Genomic DNA, 22231 nt, shown 5'->3' on the forward strand with positions numbered 1-22231 from the left:
TGTATAGCTCCTCAGAAAAAGTCACCCATTCACTTTTTGAGAAAACAGCTTAAGAAAAAATGTTGCCTTGAGTTATTGGAAGGTTAAAAACAAAACAGGAGGTAAGTCTGAACTGTAAAGGTTCAAAGTCTGCAAAAACTGCACTCATGTGGCAGAGATCAGAATTTAGATTATTACTCCATAATTGAAATTACTTTTGGGAACAGAAAAACTGGACAGCTATTAGGGGAAGGAGAAACGAGAAAGACAGAGCAGACACAGACATTTCTAACTTTCATCAGGCTATAGTGTACTCCTTGAAAAAAGCAAGTGAGGTCTTCTCTTACTGCTTGTTGAAGAAAACTATGATGATGCTATTGAAAACTTTATCTCATACCTACTTATGTCAGTGAACATCCACCCACTTAAAACATGCATTACCAGACTGTAGCAAAAGGTGCTACACTTTACATAATCTTTTGTTTCAGTTCAAACAAAATATTTCAGTACACTGGCCATTAACATGAATAATATCCTTTCTTTAATCCTTCTTCGAACTGAAGTGAGAAACACTTCAGTTTCACTATGCTTACATGAAGAGACCTTTCTCTAAATGCCCATACTTTGTGACCTGCTAACTTGACTATCCAAAAAGCACTGGTGAACTAATTGGCAAGAACATAGAAACATGTGTTTCCTTTGAAGATCACAGATACTATATCAGATTAGATTTTGAAACAGGCAAATAAGAGGAAATACTCCCTTGAGTCTTCATGCTACAGAAGTTCATTTATAGGTATAGTCCATGAATTTTCCATTAATTTCCTATGAAATATGAAGTAATATCATTCTTGTTCTATCATATTTTCATTAAATAAATTGTAGATAAAGTGCATTATCCAGGACAATGAATGGGACCACAACTTGCTGTTGTGACGTGGTAGATAAGTGACATAATGCACTGGCTCTTACAAATATTTTTCGTGTATTCTGTGATGCTCATGATCAACTCTTTCAGCTAAAAAAAGGTTGATTCTTAGAAGAATACATACATTCCCAGTGACCTAAACACTGTTCTTTTATCTAACATAGTGAAATTATTGTTAATGCAATGTCCAATAGGAGATCCTTTTTCTTGACTGTAATTCTCTAGGGAAGTTCGGTAATGGAATCAAAAACTTGAGCTCTAAACAGGTGCTGGCACAAACCTAGTTCAGTAACCAGAGCAACCTTAAGCAATGTTGTAGTTACTTGGTGTCTGCTCACCAGACTGGACTCATATTTTTATGAGCTTTAGGCAGTTTGTGAATATATATCCCTGCATTAATTCCCACTTAACAAAGTTGGATTTAATTAAACAAACTTAGGATGTAACAATCCTCACCAGAACTGAGATGCAATATTATTCTAACAAAGAAGTTTAGCAGGTATTTGCCAACTTTGACATAATCCCTTGTTAGTGGATACCACCAATAAAGTAAATACTGATCTTCAATTTCACTTATGTTATAAATGATGCCACTTCATATATTTTGAAGTTGTGAAAAACTTCTGTTTGCCATAATATTTGATCAAGACCTAACTTTTTTTTTTAACCAGGAAACTTAAGTATCTTCCATATTTCAGCACCTGGAAACCTAATGATATGTGGTGTGAGGGTACCCAGCTGTGTTACTGAGAAAACTAAGTTATCCTCATTAATTATTTAAGAAAAAAAAACCCCACTCAACCTGAATGACAACAAACTTCTGACACCACTACCAATGATAAGGTAGGCATGAGTAAGACTGATCTGCTTTGGGACCTACAGTGTTGTTCTGTCTGAAAGACAGCAATTCATTTAGTTCTGAGTCTACAAGCAGAAAACAGATCTTGGGACAATGTAGAGCTTCTTCAGGCATATGGAAATTCCAAGGACGTTGCAAATGATATTGTAGGTATGATCAACATACCCGCCCAATACTACTTCTGAAAGCCAAGATGCCTTAATATGCTTTCCACTCAGATTAAGTAAACAAACTTCATAAAAGGAAGGTCTTGCTCCCATTGACATAGTGGGGGCTTAGAAGCATGAACTTCCAGCACAGTTCAGAGCAGGTAAGGAAGAAGATGAAATACTGAAAGAAATAGTGTGGCACTAATCAATCAGATCTCTGGTGCTAAGGGTTGAGCTCTGTGTTGAGAAAACTTGGCTAATGCAGAAGTAATCATGACAGGTTTTGCAATCTTGCCAGAGCTGATACTGAAGCTATCAGCAATCCAGACACTGGTAACAGGCAACTCAGCACAGGCAATACCAATGCCTGTGTATTGGATAGTTGATATCGTAACAAAATTTCATAAATAAGTTTCTTTCATAGAGTGCTGGATCATGCATAGGGTAGGAAGGAAGGTAAGAGGAAGACAGAAAGAACTGAAGCCATTCCTAAATTCAGGTTTGGTTTGATCAACCTGACACCACAACAGCTTGAGTTGCCATTTACATCTAAAGGCCTGAATGCTTACTTGCCAATGAAGGCAAGAAGAGAATGACACTTCAGTCTCACCACTGAAAGTCTACTTAATTTTAATGTTAAGTGAATTTGATGCATGCCATTGCTCACGTGGATAGAGTATAATATCATTTCCACTGTCTTCTGCTTCATTTTGACGTATTGAACTGACATTAAATAATTTTTTAAATAAATCAGCACAAAAGCATTTGCAAAGTACTTATCATGCAAAACACTTGTAAACCTAAATTCATACACAGACATTTTAAGCTGCTGGTAACAATTCAAACTATACTTAAAATGGATTACAACAGTATTTAAAAGATATCCTATGACCAAAGCAAAACTTAATGTTTAAAACAATTATTTCAAGCCTTTTCAGTTTGGTTGAAATTAATAAAATTGCTCATTTCCTCTCTCCCTCCAACACAGCTGTATCAAAGGATATAACTTAAAGATTTAAAAAATCTACTGAATGACAGCTCCTTAAATTGTGTAAAGTTCAGCCATGACAAACAAATACTCAAATAGACAAAGATTAGCACACAGAACAACTTGTACTCACCTATTAATAAATATCATACTAAATTTAGGTTGATAGCCACAACTAAATTAGCAGATAAAATAATTATTGTATTTGATATTCCATGGCTTAAAAATCGCAACTACCAGAATCTATTTCTGTTCTGTCACTACATGACTCTAGCAAAACCTCATAAACCAGTTTACCAATTTTAAAACGTGGAGATTAATACATCTTATCAGTGATGTTACAGGGCTTAAGCCTGTGTTTCTAAACTTTTAGATCTCAATTGCAAAGTTCTCCATCAATGCAGCAGAAAGGAAATCTATTAATCTTAATTCTTTTAACTACCACCAACTGCTTCATGAACAACAAGAAAAAAATTTCAAGTTGCAGAAGCATTTCCAGTATCAGACAGCTATCACTGACAGCATAAAATTCTTTGAATAGAAAAAGAATGAAAGAGTAATTTGTCTGATAAGCCAAATTTCAGCCTGATGCTTTTATAAGAGTAATAAATCCCTGAAAACAGGATTCATAATATTGATGCAGAAATATTGAGACAAACTCAAAACTATTAATGGTGCAAAAGACACCACTTGAAATGCTTCTACCTGTCTGAACCAGTTTTGGTGCTTTGACACACCCACAATTCTTGTATATATTTGTCCCTCTGAAACATAGAACAAGCATATAACACAAAGAAGCCTTACCCTTCATATTTCAGATGGTTTGAAAAATCTATGTTTATGAATATAGTTCTCTGATCATGTTCCTGTTGACTTCAACGAGGGCAGAATACACCTCATGGAATAAAACAACTCAGTTGTCTCTTGAGTGGCCCAAGCTACACCAACTGGGCCATTAGACCAGCCTTTCTAGAGAGGCATCTGAAATACTTGTTTTTAAAAAATTGCATGCAACTGGTTTCATAACAGTAGTCATAGTACTTGCCTTGATCACTTTCCAGGATCGTAAACCTCTTCTTTTTTCTAACACAAACACAGGGAAATGAATCCACTAGCTAGTCCTTTCCCACAACATGAAGTGTAATGAATACTTCTTTGCAAAACAGGGAAGAAAACCCACCAACCATGATGTACACATGTGCTCTTCACTCCAGACAAAACATCGGTTTAAAACTAGAAATCAACTATTTTTTATGACAGTTGAGTATATCAGGGATTCCTTGTTTACAAATGCAAGTGCCTTGATTCTCATTACTGAATAATCAGTTACTCTGATTAACTGTACTATTCTTTTCAGTATTTGTGTAAGAAAAACTGAGGAGGAAGATTCAGTGAAGCCATATCATCATTCCAAAAAGTTATATGGCAATATACATTCCACACTGTGTACTTCTCTGTAAATATATTGCTTTGTAGGTGTTATTTTATTGACTGAAATCTACATTTTATATCTCATATTTGTACCATATCTAACTTTCTACAAAATACACTGTAGGAAAAATACAGCAGAAATAAGTAAACTTTACTCTCATTCCGCCAGTCCTTTGCAGAAGACAGACAAGCACTCTTAGGAATCCCTTTACTGCTCTGAAATTACAAGCACAAATTAGGCACACACAGACTTATTGAAAAGTTGTCTACCTGCCTTTTCAGCATGTAAATGCTTCCAATCCACTGAAATTGCTGTACAACCAAGAATTTGTTATAGAAAGAAATTTAAGACTGCAATAAAGAAACAAAACATTGTATCAATGTGAAACAGTACATCATTAAAGTTTTATAATTATTTTTCTTCCCCCATTTTATGTATGAAAACCCAAGAGATTATGTGACTTGTCCTCTCAGCACCACATTGAATCTCTTTAAGAACCTCTGTGGAAATCAAAACAATATAAAATTTGTGCTTCTTGGTCCTTCACGTTGAGATGTAGTTTCATCACCATGAGATATGGAAAGAGAAGACTGTGACACTCACTCTGCAACAGAGGCTATAGAAATATTAGTATGCTTTGGGGTTTGGGGTTTTTTTGTTTTGTTTTGGTTTGGTTTGGTTTTTTTTACAGACTCTCAGAAATATTCAAAGTCTTTACAGTTAATGACATGTGTTGCATGCTTAGGCATAATATACCAATCCGTGCATCACCCATGGAAACAAAAGGGAACATACTTTCCTCTTATTATGCTCAACAGTTTTGGTCACTAAAGGTGAGCTTGGAATTAAGAATTTTGTTAATACTGCTAAATTTAAAAAGGAAATACAGGCTTAAAAATGGAATGCAAATTGAAGAGCATAAAGGTGGCTATTCACTTTTGAACTTCTTTTATGATTTCACGATCTTAAAATAAAATGTATAATTTTCCCACTATAAATAATATCAATGCCCAGGAATGTCTCATCATTCTCAAAAGAAATACACAACATATTGAAGAGCAATAAATAAGCATTTTGCTAACAATTATGTTTGTACACCACCAGGATGGAACTGCTCTGAAAACCTCTTCTCTTCATATGCAAATTCCTGGGAACACACAATGCCAAGTTCATTTACTTTTTCTTCATTTTACAGGTAAGCTTCTAAACACCTGCAATTAGCAACAGTCTCTAGGTACGGTGGGGAAGAAAAAAAAAAGTCAGGCCTAGTACCCAGAGAAAGATTTACACAAATAGATAAAAAATAAGTAGGTGTCTAAAAATTAACTTTTTATTTTTCTGCTGTTAGACAAGTTTGAATTTTAATACATTATTCACCTACAGCTAAAACATTTATCAGCAACAATATGCAGTTCAGACTACTTCTTCCCCTGCCAACAAAATCTTTTTTCAGACATGGTATTCCTTCATGTACTATTTGGAGGGAAATGCTTCTCTGTAATAAAAATTCCTTTGTATTTTTTTTTCACTCCCTTCCAACTTACACCAAATAAGAAAGCTTAACACACATCCTTTTATGGTTAAAAAGATCCTGACCAAGGTTCTTAATGTTCTTGCCCAAGCGATGCCCACATTACCACAACATTTTCTTGACTTCACACAGTTTGAAGATGAGGATGATGCCTTACATGCTCCAGGCTGAATAGATTTGTTAGGAAGACATGTCCTGACAGATATGCTTAAGCAAATAAGGTCATTGATTAATCAAGAAAGGAGTCCATTAAAACAATGGAATTAATATATTTGCAGATGGTTACTTAACAGGACACTGTCAAGGTATTTTTGTCAATTTTGGAGTATTCCTTTCTTGATCAGCATTGATAAATGCTTTGTGGTATATTTGTCTAGCTTTCAGCATGTTAGAAGCTGGTTTGCAATTAATGGCTGCATAAAAAATTAAATAGTCCCAAACTAATTGTTTACTTAGAAATAATTAAACAAGCATTTTCAAATACTTTGTTCTCCATGTAATAGTTTTGCAAGCATCTGAATGCACTCATGTACGGAAGAAACTAGTAAGTATCTGGAGACAATGCTGTGAAAATTCCAAACTAGTGTTTTCAAAAGTTTACACACAATAAGCTTCCAAAATATTACTCTCAATAAGAATTTTTTTATTGTATTTTTCAAAGAATCCAAAATTAGAACACAAAGATGAACAGATAAGACTTGTTTCCACTTTTTCTGTGCGATTCAAAAAGCACACTCTAATGTGTTTTGTATAGCTGTAAATATCTTAATTGATAGTACCTTCCAAAATTGCCTTAATATGGTAATCCAGAGATTATTCATCTTTCTCTATAAATTCAGACTCTTGCTTTTTCTGTCCAATCCCCAAATAGCTTTTGCATATTAAATGAGCTGTTAAGCTGTCTTCATATTGAAAAGTTACTATTGATTCTCTTAGCTCATGTGAAGGGAAATATTTCCTTCACAGTAACAGTGATGAATAAGTCAGTGGAGAACAGAGAAAACCAGCTGCACCCTGACCTACCACAAATGTTCTTGCACTGATCACTTGACTAAAGATTTATTTTTAAACTGTATAATCCCTTAGATGGGCATTCCCAAACTGATTTAAACAACACTGATAGAGGGTTAGGTTGCAGGAAGGAGTTTACAAACAAATTCAACCAAATGTCTTGGTCTAACCAAGTGTAAATATTCTACTTGGGCGTTCATCCCACTCGAGCAAAATTGTTCTAAAACCTTTTGGATGATGAAAAGCTTTTCAATGTCAGCAAGTTTTTCATTCTATGTACATACATTGTAATGATTTTTCCCCCTTTTAATTTCGTTTCAGATTCAGTGCATATGTGAGCACACTTTCAGTTGCCTCCCCGCCCTCTTCCCTCCTTTCCCCGACCAGTTTTTAGTCTCAAAGATAATTATGTTCATAGAAACTATATGAAGATCAGCAGTCAGGTAGAAGAGACAGACAAACGATTACCCCAGCACATATTGCGACAGATAAATTCAGCTTGCTGGTGAATGGTAGCAACTGGGGGGCCAACCAGTGAAAACACTTGCCCGTCTTCTCACTTGCTAAATTGCTACATTGGATTCATAGGAGAACCATAATGGCACAGCATAGAGATTCAAGGAGACAAGAGATTAAAACCTGTACAAAATGAAGCTTCACTGTTTCTACTGCTCACAAATCTGGTTGTTTTACTTAAAATCTTAAAACCTACATCTCTGTGTGCCAGACAACTGCACATGTATCACCTTGCTCCATAAGAGTTGTCCTACTAAGCACACACTCACCTTTTGTCTTTCTGAACTGCATGGCAAAGTTAAAAAAAATTTTTTTTTTTTTTTACATCCTATTTATACATATCACTATTACAATTTTCCAAGTTTCCAGGGAATGCATCCCTCCAAACCTAATAGACTGCAATTTTTTCAATCTTACATGGATCTTCTGTTCTTACTAGGCTTCTAATGATTCTCAGTTCTTTTCTATTAAATTACCTTTTTAGTGCTATTCCTTCTTTATTATTTAGTATTGAAGCATTATATTAATATATTGTTTATTCATACACAGTTACTTAACTTTTGATAACAGTGATAACATTTTGGTATCACTGGCATAAAGCTTTCTACATCATTTTTTTAGGAGGGGTAAATTTATCCAGTTATATTCACAAAATTTATAAATAAAGAAGCCAAGGAAAAATAATTCTGCATACTGCAATGCTGCCTCACATGAGTCAGAGAGATAATATATGCCTCCAAGTTGCTTTAACAGGTATAGTCTCCTAAATCTGATACTATCATTGCTGGAAGGCCTGTAAACTGGGCTGCAGTTTGGTCACACATCTTTTCAAGAAGGAACTGGCAACATGGTAAACAAAACATAACAAAAAAAACAAAAAAAGAGAATATTTTAGTTATTAAGTTACTGCCATACAATAAAGCTGATGCTGCAAGAACACAATCGTAGAATACCCGCCTTGTCTATTACAAATTCAGTTGCACAGCTTCTCATGAAACATTTGCTATTGCAACCAGAGGAATCCCTCTAATAATTTCATTCCAACATTTCTTTTGTTTTAGGAGAGCTCATAAAGCACGCAGTTCTAAAGTGTCATATTATTAGCAACACAGTCCTTTATTTCTACTAAACAAGTTGCATAAATCCTGGTCGCTAGCCTTTATTCCAAATACACTGCTTGCTCTAAATAAGTCTTTTTTATTACCCAGTATCCATCTATTAATTTCCGTGTCTTGAAATAAAGTCTTGACAACGGTTTCTGATTTTAAATTAAAAAACAAAACAAAACAAAACAAACTTGCAAAACCAGCCTGAGTTGCCATGTTAAAATGAATATTTAATGTAAGATAAACGGCTGTTCTGTTCAGTAGTTCTTGTGCAGTCAAGGTTAATTAGACAAAACAAAGCCTAGAAATTGCTGCCATTTTAATGGCATTTTACATACACTGTCAAAATACATTATCTGCATAAAACAAAATGGATACACAAAGAACTACATTCTACCTATAAATTTAAGTGTTCCATTTGTAAACAAAGACAGAACACAGTATAAAGAATATAAAATTAAAATTGTATCTTAGTTTAGATATTTCTCACCCAGAGAGGACTATCAGACAGTCAGCAAGCCAGATTTCATGTACTCTACTCCTTGCTCTGTCATTTGCTTTTCAATTTATTTTTTTTAAATCAGTGAAACAGTTGCAGTGATTTTCTTTCACACAGAACACAGCTGGGGTCTGTGAACTTTGGGAAGGAAGGTATCATAGAAGTTCTAAGCATCATCAGAGGTACACTTCATTTTATTGAGCTCTAAAATATATTAACAAAAGCCTGATCCTGAGAAATATTATGTACTTGTAATAAGTTTATTGCCACTGAAGTCAGGGGCATGCAGGGAGCATCTCATTCCTGTTAGAAATAGAAACCAAATGTTTTTTATTGCTTGGACCAATATGCTAGGAGGAGTTTTATTGTTGTTGTTTATAGTTTGGTGGAGGGCAAAAAAAGCAGCATACAATTTTCCAATGGAAAAGGTGACTTATATGCGTCAATATACCATCTTGTAGTTATTGCCCAAATGTTAAGAGGTGTCCATGATAACTAAAATCAACAAGTATTTAAGACACTCAAGAACAGTAAAGAATTTTAACGAGGGACAACATAAAAATTTGTATCTGTGGAAAAATGGCCTATGAGAAAAATCTCCAACAACTCTGATGTCATACAGCTCTCCCTGCTGATAGAAGTAGCTTGTCTTTCCTTCAAGAAAAATGCCAAAATGCACTGGACTTGAATGACTGCTCATTGTAATTGTGATGAATTGTGAAGGTTATAGAATGAGATGGGGAGAGGAAGAACACCATACTGATTAAAGCCTTGGACAAGCTGTCTACTCACAGCTCAGGATTCCACTGCAAATTTGTATATACCTAATTTCTCCATGCTTCAAGTCCTGTCTAAAAAACAGAGGGGTTTTTCCATATGTCACAACTACTGTGAACAATATAATAAGAACTTGAGATGCTCAGTTACTATTTTCATTTAGTCTATGTAGACAAAAAGAGACAATACCTATATGTACGTCAAAATAGTAGCCTCTGTGTAATTTGACCTATGTTTCAAGAGCTAATCACTTAACAATAGTATGATGAAAATTAAATAAGATTTATTACTTACAAAAAGTCATGAGTCTAGGTGAAATGAGATAGAATTAATGATTTTATCTAGGACACACACTATAAATGCTAAACAATGAAAATAATAATTTGGAATGAGCATGTTTATTCTTTGTTAACCAACACATTGTCCTCAGGGTTCTTGCAAATGAGTAGCTGATTATTTACATATCATCAGTCAGTCATCAGTTTTAGTCAAGACGTCAGTCACATTTGTCTAACATTTTTCTAGACCAGAAAAGATGTTACAGTAAAACACAGAATATCCGCTATCTCCAAATATATAAACATGTTTAGATATAGTAAAAAAAGGACATATTTCAGTAGTTTATTACTAAAGCTAACTCCACTAAGCAAATCATTAAAATGACAAAGAGTGGCAAGAGTTGGAGCAGCATTATTAGTTTAACTCTATTTCACTATTTTCCTTCAGCAGCAGAACTTCCTATCTATATTATGTGGGTATACTTAAATATTGTACGTGCACTCCAGACAGTTCATCATGTAATTGAAAACCAACATTTAACTCGCGGACATCTTTTTGCCCAAATTACTGGTAACCTGTTAAGACCTAAGAAGTGCACCTAATTGCTTCCAATGAAGCCAAATTAACGCTCCTCCCCACTGCCCCATCTCTCCCATGGATGTGCTGTTTGCAGTGATTACAGGTCCCAGCACATAAAAGACATACAAGTTCTAGCACGAACGCTGAAATCATTAAAACAGAAATAGACAGTCAACAGGTCTAAGTTTTATTTATCTTTCTTTCACTGTCTCACTGAGATGCTGCTGGACAAGGCAGTCTTTCCTTTAGCCTTCTCCATCTAAAGTCTCTTTCTAAAACAGAAAATACCGAAATATACCTTATGTAAACAAGCAACTACTTTCCTAAATAGAAGTTACTATAGAAATGCAAAGCTTGATAGAAACATGGCACATTATTCATTACCAATTACTGGAGAAAACGCTGTGCATTTGTTTGGTAACATGGAGAAAAACCCAGCAGAACATCCTAGTTTGTTTGTTTGTTTCATGATATTATGATCAATGACATTGTCAGTATCAATTAGACAAAAATAAATGTCATGGATCATCCAACCTCAGAATGTTTAGTGCTGAGAGTAACTGATTCAAACAGTAAAGCTTTATATTTTTTTCCTTTTTTTTTAATTTTTGGCTTAAGCCTTTAAACCTATGAAACCAAATAAAAGTGAGCAGTGTAATACACTCTGCTACACGGTTATTTTTCAGATACGTGTTAAAAAAACCAAACAAAACCCCCCACGTTTTAGACTGACAGCCATCAAAAGATTTTCTGTAACAGAAAAAAGTTACCACTGCAAATCACAGAATCTGAAACATGAAAGACTAAGAATCATATGAAATCATCATACAGACATACATTCATGTTAGTACTATTCTTTCTCAAGAAGATAAGACATAATCTAGTAATCTGAAAGCCAGAACAAAAAAACCCCAAACACTAAACCAACCCAATCACTGTAACTGGCACTTTTGTATACAAAATTGACTTTAAAACCTCAAAATATGAGCTCCTGTAGCACTTAAGCCCTGACCTGAAGCCTAAGGAAGAAACCTAATAGTAGAAAGAAGCTGTCAGCTCCGCACTGAAATACCCTCCTTAACATTCTACCATCATGCTTTATGTACTTCTATATTTGCAAATACAGATTCGCTGGTTAATGAATTTTACAGATTATCGGTATGCTTATATTCTATGCTCAGCGACTTCTCAAATATTTTTCTTTTCAAGAAGAAACAGCAATAGGGAACTAAAGAGAAAGTTTTAAAAAAATATCCAATATCCTCTTCCCAGTTTAAGACCTCTGTACATTGCTTGTTATACATACTATGGGTGGACCATAACAGATAAAACAAGCACCATCATTATGTAATAATCTGCAATTATTTTTATGGCTATTGAATGCCATTCTTCCTATGCAATACGTAGAATGCAAATGTAAAGCAATAGTACAAATTACAAGCCCTAACAAGGCAGTAAATCCGAACCAAGTCACGCAACATAACGTGTCTATGAACTTTCCCACCAGATGCAAAAAAGGCTTTTAAATTTCAGAAGCTGTTATTTTTAACTTGTTTTCTTCAATTTTTTTTAGAAAATTAATGAAAAAAACCCCCATTTCTATTCTTCTCAGAATAGCAAATTAGTAGTTCTATCAAATTAGAGAAAAATTCACAAAAGTTGAGATGATTATCATAAGATTTAATTTATCAGTAGATATGGCAGTCCTTTCCTTTACTAATGTATTATAAAAATAAAGTGTTTAAATATAAGATAACTGTCATGAGAAATATAGTTGATTGGAGATTATGATTCATATTAAGATCACAACCTATAAAAATCATCAGCTGTGCAGAATGAGCTGTTCCAGTTGACAGATCTTATTAACAAAATCTTCCAATAAATTACAGAAAAAGCTGATTTTAAAAAAAAATCACTTTTGGCTTTCAGCATATGGAGCTTAACATGCTCCTGACACTATGTGGTTTTAGTGACTAGTTACTACAAACAAATCATGTTGTTGTGGAAAAGTTAATAAAATTTAGTGAGAATGAAGGGAACTGATCAGTTTATAAAATTCAAATATAACATTCTCATTATAAAGTCTACTTTTATAGGGCTTTGCTTCCCTTGGTTTGTGGACAGAAGATATTAAAATAAAATCATGAAAGAATGACTAAGTAAATCATAGTTTCTATAAGTATTTCTGGAGCTTACCTGAATTAGAACAGTAACAATTTACTCTTAACTCTCCAATGCCAGAATCAGTAAAGGGGTAACCTATTCTGCAGAACTCTGTAAGATTAATAATTAGACTGCAGCAGTAAGACTAGCTAAGAAGTACAATGCTTCTATTCAGTGGAATAAGTAAGATCTTACAATTTTACCTACAGTGACAACTGAAACATCCTGCTAAATAAAAAGCCAAAACAAAACCCCCAAACCTTTACAGCTGACTGATCTTATGGTTTTTAAGCTCTTATGAAAAAACAGACACTTGAAAATATTTTATCATAAAAAGAGTCACTATTTTTCTGACTCCACAACTTCCTGAACTGCCAGAAACGTTTCATGACATGAACACCTTATTTTTTCATTTTTGGCATCACTCATTATGCAAGCTCCCCTGCTTGGAGTTTGCATGCTTCTGGCAACAGGCTGCTACTCTGGCCAGCATATTGAAGAAAAGGAACACCTCCTCAATGGTACTTCATTTAGTACTTTCTGATGAAAAAAGTAGACAGCAAAAGTAAACTGCACGTTTCTGGGCACAGGCTAAATGAAAGATTCTTAGAGACAAGTATCAATGACATCTCTTTCACATACACAGGTTACATTTATTTTCATGGCCTCTAGATCGTACAATTTACTGGCTTCAGCTACTACAAACTATTCTGTTTCGAACGTTGCCAGTACTAACTTGCACAGACCCACTTCTAATCTAAAATCTCAATGCCTCATTATAATTGCACGTTATAAAGTTTGCCTTTAAACTATTAACAGAAGAAACCTAGACAATCTTTGACTATTCGATATTCTGTTTAACTAATAGAATGCTGGTACAATAAGCAGTCTAATGAATATCATACTGACATCTACTTCTAATATTTAAACTGTTTGCTCCAAATGCTTATATACATCTCAAGATAAGGAATACTTTATGGAATACAATTCAGGAAGTTAAGTTTATGCCTCTGTCACAAAGTCTTAAGTAGTATAAGGTTAAAAGGAATCCATGTATTAGCTTAAAAGATCTCTATGGAAAGCATGGTCAAAATATTGTGAATTATGAGAACTACATATTACTTCAGGATTACCTACAAGTCTTATAAACCACCAATTTTCCTTTTTGTAAGAGGTAAAATGACAGCTGCCACCATAGACATGATAAGCTTCATACGATGCACAGGTCCATCACTCTACCCAACACAGGAGACACATATACATTATGGGGAAAATAGTCAAATAGTATATACTGCATAATGCTCTATGCTTTTTTAAGAGGTAGCTGCCCAACATAGTGTAAAACAGTCTAGTGTAAAAAGATCAAGTCAGATCTGGACTCTAATTCCTTCTTGCCATTGACTTTGTGACCTTAAGACACTACACATCAGGTTTTAGTTAGTGAGCTACCAACAAAATCAAATGAAGTTTGAAAGCAAAAGAAAATATTATACTTTTTCAGAATATTTATAAATATTTATAAATATCAAATTTTTGAGTTAAACAGCAGAAGCACTACTTTTTATACAAGTGTATTTGTGTTCTGGTATTTGCAGCTATTTAATACAAACCTTAAATGCTGTCAAATAAATCAAACTGCTAAATCACAATAATAAAGAAACTGGCCTGGAAAAAAATCTCATTTGACCCTGCATATTATACTTAACTTTTGTTTGTTCTCTACTATAGTTGATTACTCAAACATACACAAGTATTGCAGTCTTTTCACAGTACTTGGAATTCGGTCTACGTCATAAACAAAAGTTGCACTGAGGTCTTTTAACAGACATCCAAATGATGAAATCACAGTAAAGAAAAACACAAATATGTTATCTTTCAGTTTGAACTTGAGGATAAACCTTGTCCCATTGACAGTCTTACACACAACTGTTTGGCCCCTGGCAATGTGTCTAGACAATGTCTGTTACTTGTTTAACTTCTGAAAGATATGCACTAAGTACAATGGTCATCAAAAAAAAGCTCTTCAGAAAAAACAGGTGTAAAGATTTAAAAAAAAAAAAAATTTTTTTTTTTTTTAGTCTTCTACAAAAAGAAGTTAGGTCTGCTTTGCATATTTTCTTTACACTTTAATAGTAAGAAATTATTGGAAGGCTGCTGGTCACAGCATCATAGCTAAACTGGTCCAGACACTAGTTATTCACCAGGTCACAACAAGCAGGTACATATGAATAGAAAATGAATACTTTAAAAATTACATACAAGAAGGTGGTGGTAATCAGAGTACATTTTTACTTAGCCAAAACCTCAAAAAAAAAAAATTGAAATAAAAGAAAAATACCTAAATGTCATTTTCAACAGCATCACCTGCAACATACTCTAGAGTTCACTCAAACTGTGCAATCATACTACAGTCACATAATCCAGCACAATTAGTAAATTACTGAGATGGAGATATTTAATGAATTATTATAACACACGTACCCTTAGCTGACGAAAACTACAAAGAATGAAACAAAATTTGGATGAGGTATTTGAGATGCTAAGTCTATTACCTTCGTTACTAGTGGCATACGTGGTATCTGTAAAGAGGCACAAATGTGAACTAGAGACTGACACTCAGAACCAGTATGTACAGTGAATACTTCCATTTATAAAATACTGTGGCGAAAATTAAAAATGTTGCAACCAACAGAAAAGAATTTAAGCCAAAATGAATGTGCTGATTAAAAATCCAACTGTGAAAAAGGGAAAGTATAATAGTAAACAGATACAGATGTATTTTCCTGAGCCAAAGCCACATTCTTGTCAAATAAGAGAACCTTAATGAAAGACTTATCAGTAATGAACCTTGTAGTAGTTTGAGCCACCAGCTTGATTCTGCAGTTGTTTCAAGACTTAAAATACTCCTTTATGTCAAATGGATTTACATAAGAAAACAATGTAAAAATGGATACGAAGGTCCATGTTCAATTCAAAACCTTTGTATTAAAGTATAACTTTGTAAAGGAAAAAATAATGAAAGGGTATCTTTTCCTAAACGTGCTTTTTCAGTGTAAACCAACATTTCTTTTTGAACAGTTCTTTAGCTTGGAAAATAAAGAATGATACTTTTTCTTTCAAATGTGAAGGAATATGCCAAGAAAACTTATGAAAAAAGATTTATCTGCTGCAGCCACTACAAGCGGTATTATGTTTCCAACTAGATAATAACTGAGGAACTCTTATTAGAATTTTAGAATTCAAAGGAAGAGATAGTGTACTCTGCATTGCTCTTTCAATCATTCTTGCTCTTCTTCATATACTCAGCTATTTTCCTTAAAACACACACACAGTTGAACCGAGTTTTAAATTTAGTGTAGTGAATACCTTTAAAATAACCTGGTAAATCCGCCTCTCCAGTCCATAACAACCCAACCTACGCTACACCTTCAAATTTTCATTCTTTATAGCTAAGGGAGAATACTCTCACCACCATCAGTACAAAGTTGACAGAGTAAGTTCTTATGATTCTGGAGTGTATTCTCAACAACTCCGAAGATTTGTAGCACTACAGACTGTTCTCACAGCTTATATCCTCAAAACTGAATATTGGCTTACTACACAAAGCCTTACAGTCACACTTGTAGTGTGATTACCTACTGGCATCAATAAGAATTTCAGAAGAGCATTACAAGCCATTGGGGTACTAGGAGTGATTGATGAGGCAAAAATAATGGTCTTTAAAATCTGGTGAAATATTTAATACAAGTAGTATTAATTAAACATCAAAAAAGAAGATGGCAGAGAAAGTATAACACAGGTTTGAACTTTGCAAATCATTACAGAGAAGCTACTGCACATTATAAGGCTGGTTACAGACTAGAACACAATTCAAACACATTAAATTCTGCAGTTAAACATTAAGCTGTTAATACACTAACAGCCTTCAATTACTGACTGCTCTTCCACCTTTCAGGGTAATATATTAACAATTATTTCCACTGCATCAATATATGCTCTATCACGTACCATAATCCAGCAGGTAGCATTGAAGCCAACATAACTGGCAGACATGATGGAAAATAAACTATTTTATTGCAACAAATCAAAGATCTATTTATGTCAAAAGTCTCATAAATAAGAAAGACGTAGCTTAAAAAAAAAAATCTGATTTTTTAAAAATAGCTTTATCAATCTGGAGTAGTCAGAGCATAATTATTTCAACCACAACACAGTAGTTCCAATTCTACCTGCCTTTATGTTCTTGTCATATGAGATGACATTCATATAGCTGACAATGTCAGAATACAAGGAGCTAAGGCAGCAGGGGTAAAAGATCCATGCCTGCTGCAAAGCATACTCTGTCATAATCCATGCTGGAGCCTGAGTCAAACCATTCTTCTGCTGTCAACAAACACTACTGTAATAAAACAGTATTTCTTCTCCTGTGGCTACTCATCCAGACTACGTATCACCTGCCTACCACAGACAGTTAACCTGTCAATTTGCATAGCAGAAGTCTGCATAAGAAAGCTAAGGATTTCATCAGTACATTGCCCATCAAGAAGGGCTGCTGTTGTAAAAATCCAGGCTATTACATATAAAACCACAATAATTTTAAAACCCCAAAGCTAAGACATTAAGATTTTAGAAATGTCAAAATAAAGGTGGACTGGGAAACTTTGATTCTGCTACCTTCTGTGCGTGTCTTTTTACAACACACAGTCTACATATGCATACAAAGTAAATACATGTTTTCCTTCAGACTAATGAACCATTCAGTATTCAGGGTGAACAACGCTCCAGGAAGCAGTTATGGAGCACTGATGATTTATCCACAGTATACCAACCTCGTTTAGAGAAGGTAGCAGATGTTTAGTCAACATGATAGGGAATTATAGTAAGGAAGAGTATGCTGTCGTGCATCAAAACGTTACTCTCTAGAAACGAAAGTAGAATCTATCACAGGGTTCCTACTTAAATAAGTCATACACCACTTTCCAACCTCCAAGTCATGCAGTTTCCCCAGAGGCTGAACAAAGGTTTAAGACAACCCTGTGACTGAAGCCACTGAACTTACTGGGCATGCACTTGTCCTAAAATTCTTGACCAATTTAAAATTTTTCCTGGAAAATACAGCACTTAGAGTTCTGGCAGGAGCAGGCAGCATAGTTCACGTTAGACGTACTCAGTCTCCTTTTTTCCACAGAGTCTTTTAGAAGCAAAATCACAGCTATTCTGCAGTCCAGGTGTACTGTTGCTGCATCCTGCTTCTCAACGCCATCCCTCCTGAAAAGGCCTTGGCCAACCCTTTCCCATCTGACTAGAAACGTTCCCATCAAGTGAGAAGAGAAGGCCCTGATGAAAGACAACAGCTGGGAGAAGGGCTGCTACCATGAACACGGGAACAAACCAAAAATATCTGGATGCTTTTGAGAAAGTTAGGAGCAGCTCACTACTCAAACAGCAAACAGTCTGCAGAAGATAAAGAGATCATAGGATACCGATCTCAGACTACAACCAAAAATTTCAGTAAAGTTATAGTTGTGCCTGCCTTTATTTTCATGGTTCTTAGCTCGAGACATCTTATTTGGAGAAATACTGAATATTCACACTTGCAGTTGTGATCTAACAATAGTTGAAGACAGTTCTAACAATAAGATAAAGAGGAGGTAATGGGATCTACACTGACATTTTCATCTCAACACATTAGTTGCTAAACATTAAGTAGATGTTCTTTCCAAATATTTAAAAGTAAAGAGCTGAGTAAGGAGGCAAACATGCAGTTTAAAGGAAAGATGGGCGCTGGTAACAGCAGCTGACTCAGACCTTGTCTGCAGTAGAAATTCTGGCACTTCATTCTGCCAGTAATGATACACAGAGAGAACCCAGATCTCTCACTGCATTCTCTGAATATAGTAACATTGACCTTATGATGGGCTTCCACAGTAAGTGCTTGAAAGAGTGACTGTCCTCCTGCTGTGAAAACCACTCATTTCAAATTATTCCATGTTGGTAGTTTGTCACAAGTTTTGGTTTTTGCTTTTTTTTCTTTTTTCCTCTTAGCAAAGAAAGAAATACTTTTTCGCAACTCATACCAATACTCTATAGTCCTACTTTCTAAAGTATCTGGTCAAATCAGTGTTCGTTGTAAACAATGAAGCAAAGTAATCATCAAAACCTTCAGTTTGCATCATTAGTATTTGCTTTCACTCCCTGTTAAAAATGGTGTATTTAGTTTGCTTTTCTGCTTCTACTATCAAGACTACTAGTACATTTGGACTGTTCATTAAAAAACCCAACATCTACATAGCATGAAATTCCATAGACTCAATACAAAACAGTTTATCTGGAAATATTTAAATTTATCCCCAAGATAATACCTTGGCTATGGTCAAGAGTTTGCTACTTACTGTATTGTCTAAAAAACCAGAACTTCTGCATTGCATGCCATCTTCTACAACAACCCAAATCCTGCAAGGTCCTTTAGAGTGATAGGTGTATATCTACTACCTGGTAACACAACACACAAAACAACAGTATGTCTAACATCACCTTTCCAAAACGTAATCCAATCAGGTTTAGAAATGGTAGACTTTCAAACTCTTGGAGAGGAGGAGGGCAGGAAAGTCAAAATAGTTACTAAGAACATTTCAATAATTCATACTCTCTCACAAATACTGTCAACTTAGACATTCATTTTACCTTGAGAAGGTATGTAGGAATATTGCTGAAATCTACAGGCAACTTCAAGAGGAAGCGAGCTGAGAATTCTCCAGTCTGTGGAAAAAAGGTAACACTAATGAGACCCGGTGTCTAAACCAGAACCACAAATTGAACATTCTGAGGATGAAATATTAACCAGAAAAATGTGTAAGAGCTCATACCAAACAGAAGGGTTGAGATTTAAACCAACATTTCTCAATGGAATTACTGAAGAGGAAAAAAATAATTTACAGGTTTCACAGATGTTATATGAGAAAACACCTTAAAAACCATAAAACATCATTGCCAGTAAGTCAACAGCAAAAAGTAGTCAGAATACAACAATGTGCATGACAAAAATCAGACTATACTTTGTTAGGCCCTAAATATAGATGTATCTTGGCTGTACTCATTTCCAGAAAAAGGTCTGGCAAGGTCTGCAAATGGTCTGAAAGCAAAGCTAAAAACCTGACAAATATCTAAGAGTGTATAGATAAAATAGAGGCATCTTCACAAATATTGCAGGTATACCTAAAAGAATTTGCATTGAGTAAGGTGAGAATGTATCTAAAGTGTCCTCTGAATAATCAGAGGAAGGAACTGAAGTAGAAGGTTTTATATAATTTGTTTTCAGAATTATGTGACTCAACACCTAGACAACCGTTTACTGAAAATTTGCCAAGCGTCCCCTACATGTTGCTCTTTTTTATGCATAAAGTGTATGCAAAGGAAATGGAAAGGATTTCCTTTCTGTTTCATACACTTCCTTAAAACCAGACTTTGTCCACCTGGTTATGAAGCAATGAAGCTCGCTCTTCTTGAAAAACAAATGCCTGCCTGATTTCCTCCATATTAATTTTGTCGTCTCTATTTTTTAATTCAACAAAGTAGCCATAGAGCAGCTATATTTGTCATGTTGAATTAGCAGTACAAAAAGCATTAAACATTAATTTTATGCAGTTCGGTAGAAAAAACTAGGATGTCTTGAGACAAGGTAGCAAAACTTTTTTCAGTTTTAACACTGCCCTGTTTTTGCATACATATGCTATTTAGTTACATGATGACATACAATTTTTAAAAAAACAGTACTTCATTTTAACAAGCAAGGGGACAAATCAAAGCTGTATGAATATGCAGTATTCGCCCTCCCACAGTAACACACACATACTACTTCACTATTTCGTGAACATAATTATCTGTAATTAATTTTCCTTTTAAATGTTTTGCATAGCCAGACAAAGCAAGAAGAAAAATACTTTAAACAAGAAGTGTACAATACACAAATTTTAACAAAATGTATATGCATCTATGGTGAATGTGCATATTGCAATTCTCATTAAAAGGGTGAATGTAAATACTGTACTAGATTTAAACAAGATCATCTTTATTGTGTATACAGCTATACCTTGTGGCAAGGAAAAGTCTGTAATACATCTGAAATAATGGAAGCATCCTTTCTATGAAATGCAGCAGTGACCCATGGAAGAGATGCAGAGAATCACTGACAGTGAAGGCTGCCTGGGACCATGTCCAGATGGCATCTGAGTATCTCTAAGGATCAAGATCCCACAATCTCTGGGCAACCTGTGCCAGTGTTCAGACCCCTCAATACTCAAGGGCTTTTAACCTACGCAGATGTCAGAAGGATACATTTTGAGCCACTGCTTTACTACATGTAGTAGATGTTATCACAAGAACTCCACATAGCTATGAGGACAGCTTGCCAAAGGCTACAGCTCTTCAAGAGGAAAGCATTCAAAGTCACCTGTACTGATACTGAAAATTTGCCATATGCCTTTGCAAAATAGTCAGTACCTTTGCCTCCCCTCTTGATTAGCTGTGCTAATCCATGAATTGCTTTGAGCTCAGCATAAGAGAAAACATGAAGGTTGTCACTGGCCATATACCACCAGACCACAAGCCTCCATAACGATGGACCACATCAATTGCTATGCATATGGATTCAGAAAGGAATAGGCTGAATAAAATACTGAAGGAAACTGGAGGTCAAAGCCAATGGAAATTGGCTTTCCAAAATGAATGTTAAGCTGCTAAACAGGGCAGCTGAGGAATGTAAGTGATTGTTTGCTAAGCACATTATTTTCTGTGGTACTGACATGACATAAAAATGAGAAGGAAAAAATTCTACAGAATTGGATTCCTTCAATCATTTTATGCCTAAATTAAGCAAAGGTTTCACCCCAAGCAACTAAGCACATATAGACAAAGATGCTGTATTAGGCAGATGTACAATAAGCAATGCTAATATCAGTGCCAATTTGTTTCTTTGTCTATGTATTAGGCATGAACTAGAGATAACTCATTCTACCTTCCAGTCACTAAACAAGAAAAAACAAGATCTTGAATACAACAAAAAAAATCTTTCCAATGGTACCTTGCCACTTACATAATTTGTCAAAAGGGTTTAAGCAATGTTAGGTTGTAATCCACCCTACTGTCAGCTAGCTCAGAACTGCCCTTAAAATTTGTCCCTGGTAGTCACAAAATAGAGACAAAGCAATTGCACATAGAAACACTACACAACAAAAAGTGAGCATATATTAAATTAAAGCCAGACTCCGAAACCTTTCCTGATGTGTCCTGGTTTCAGCTGGGATAGAGTTAATTGTCTTCCTAGTAGCTGGTACAGTGCTATGTTTTGAGTTCAGTATGCGAAGAATGTTGATAACACTGATGTTTTCAGTTGTTGCTCAGTAGTGTTTAGTCTAAAGTCAAGGATTTTTCAGCTTC

The 22231-nt window shown here is 34.9% G+C and overlaps 1 protein-coding gene across 2 annotated transcripts in view; it reads right to left on the reverse strand.

The window, feature by feature from the left end:
* BABAM2 (BRISC and BRCA1 A complex member 2) overlaps window positions 1-22231 on the reverse strand; it is a 179185-nt gene that overhangs the window by 96443 nt on the left and 60511 nt on the right. For both annotated transcript variants that reach the window (XM_052806382.1, XM_052806383.1), the window contains exon 6: window positions 19481-19555. In XM_052806382.1, the coding sequence (XP_052662342.1) occupies window positions 19481-19555 (75 nt within the window). The remainder of the gene's footprint in view (window positions 1-19480; window positions 19556-22231) is intronic.

This window comes from Harpia harpyja, chromosome 13, assembly GCF_026419915.1.
Source record: "Harpia harpyja isolate bHarHar1 chromosome 13, bHarHar1 primary haplotype, whole genome shotgun sequence".
In the NCBI taxonomy this organism is placed as follows: domain Eukaryota; kingdom Metazoa; phylum Chordata; class Aves; order Accipitriformes; family Accipitridae; genus Harpia; species Harpia harpyja.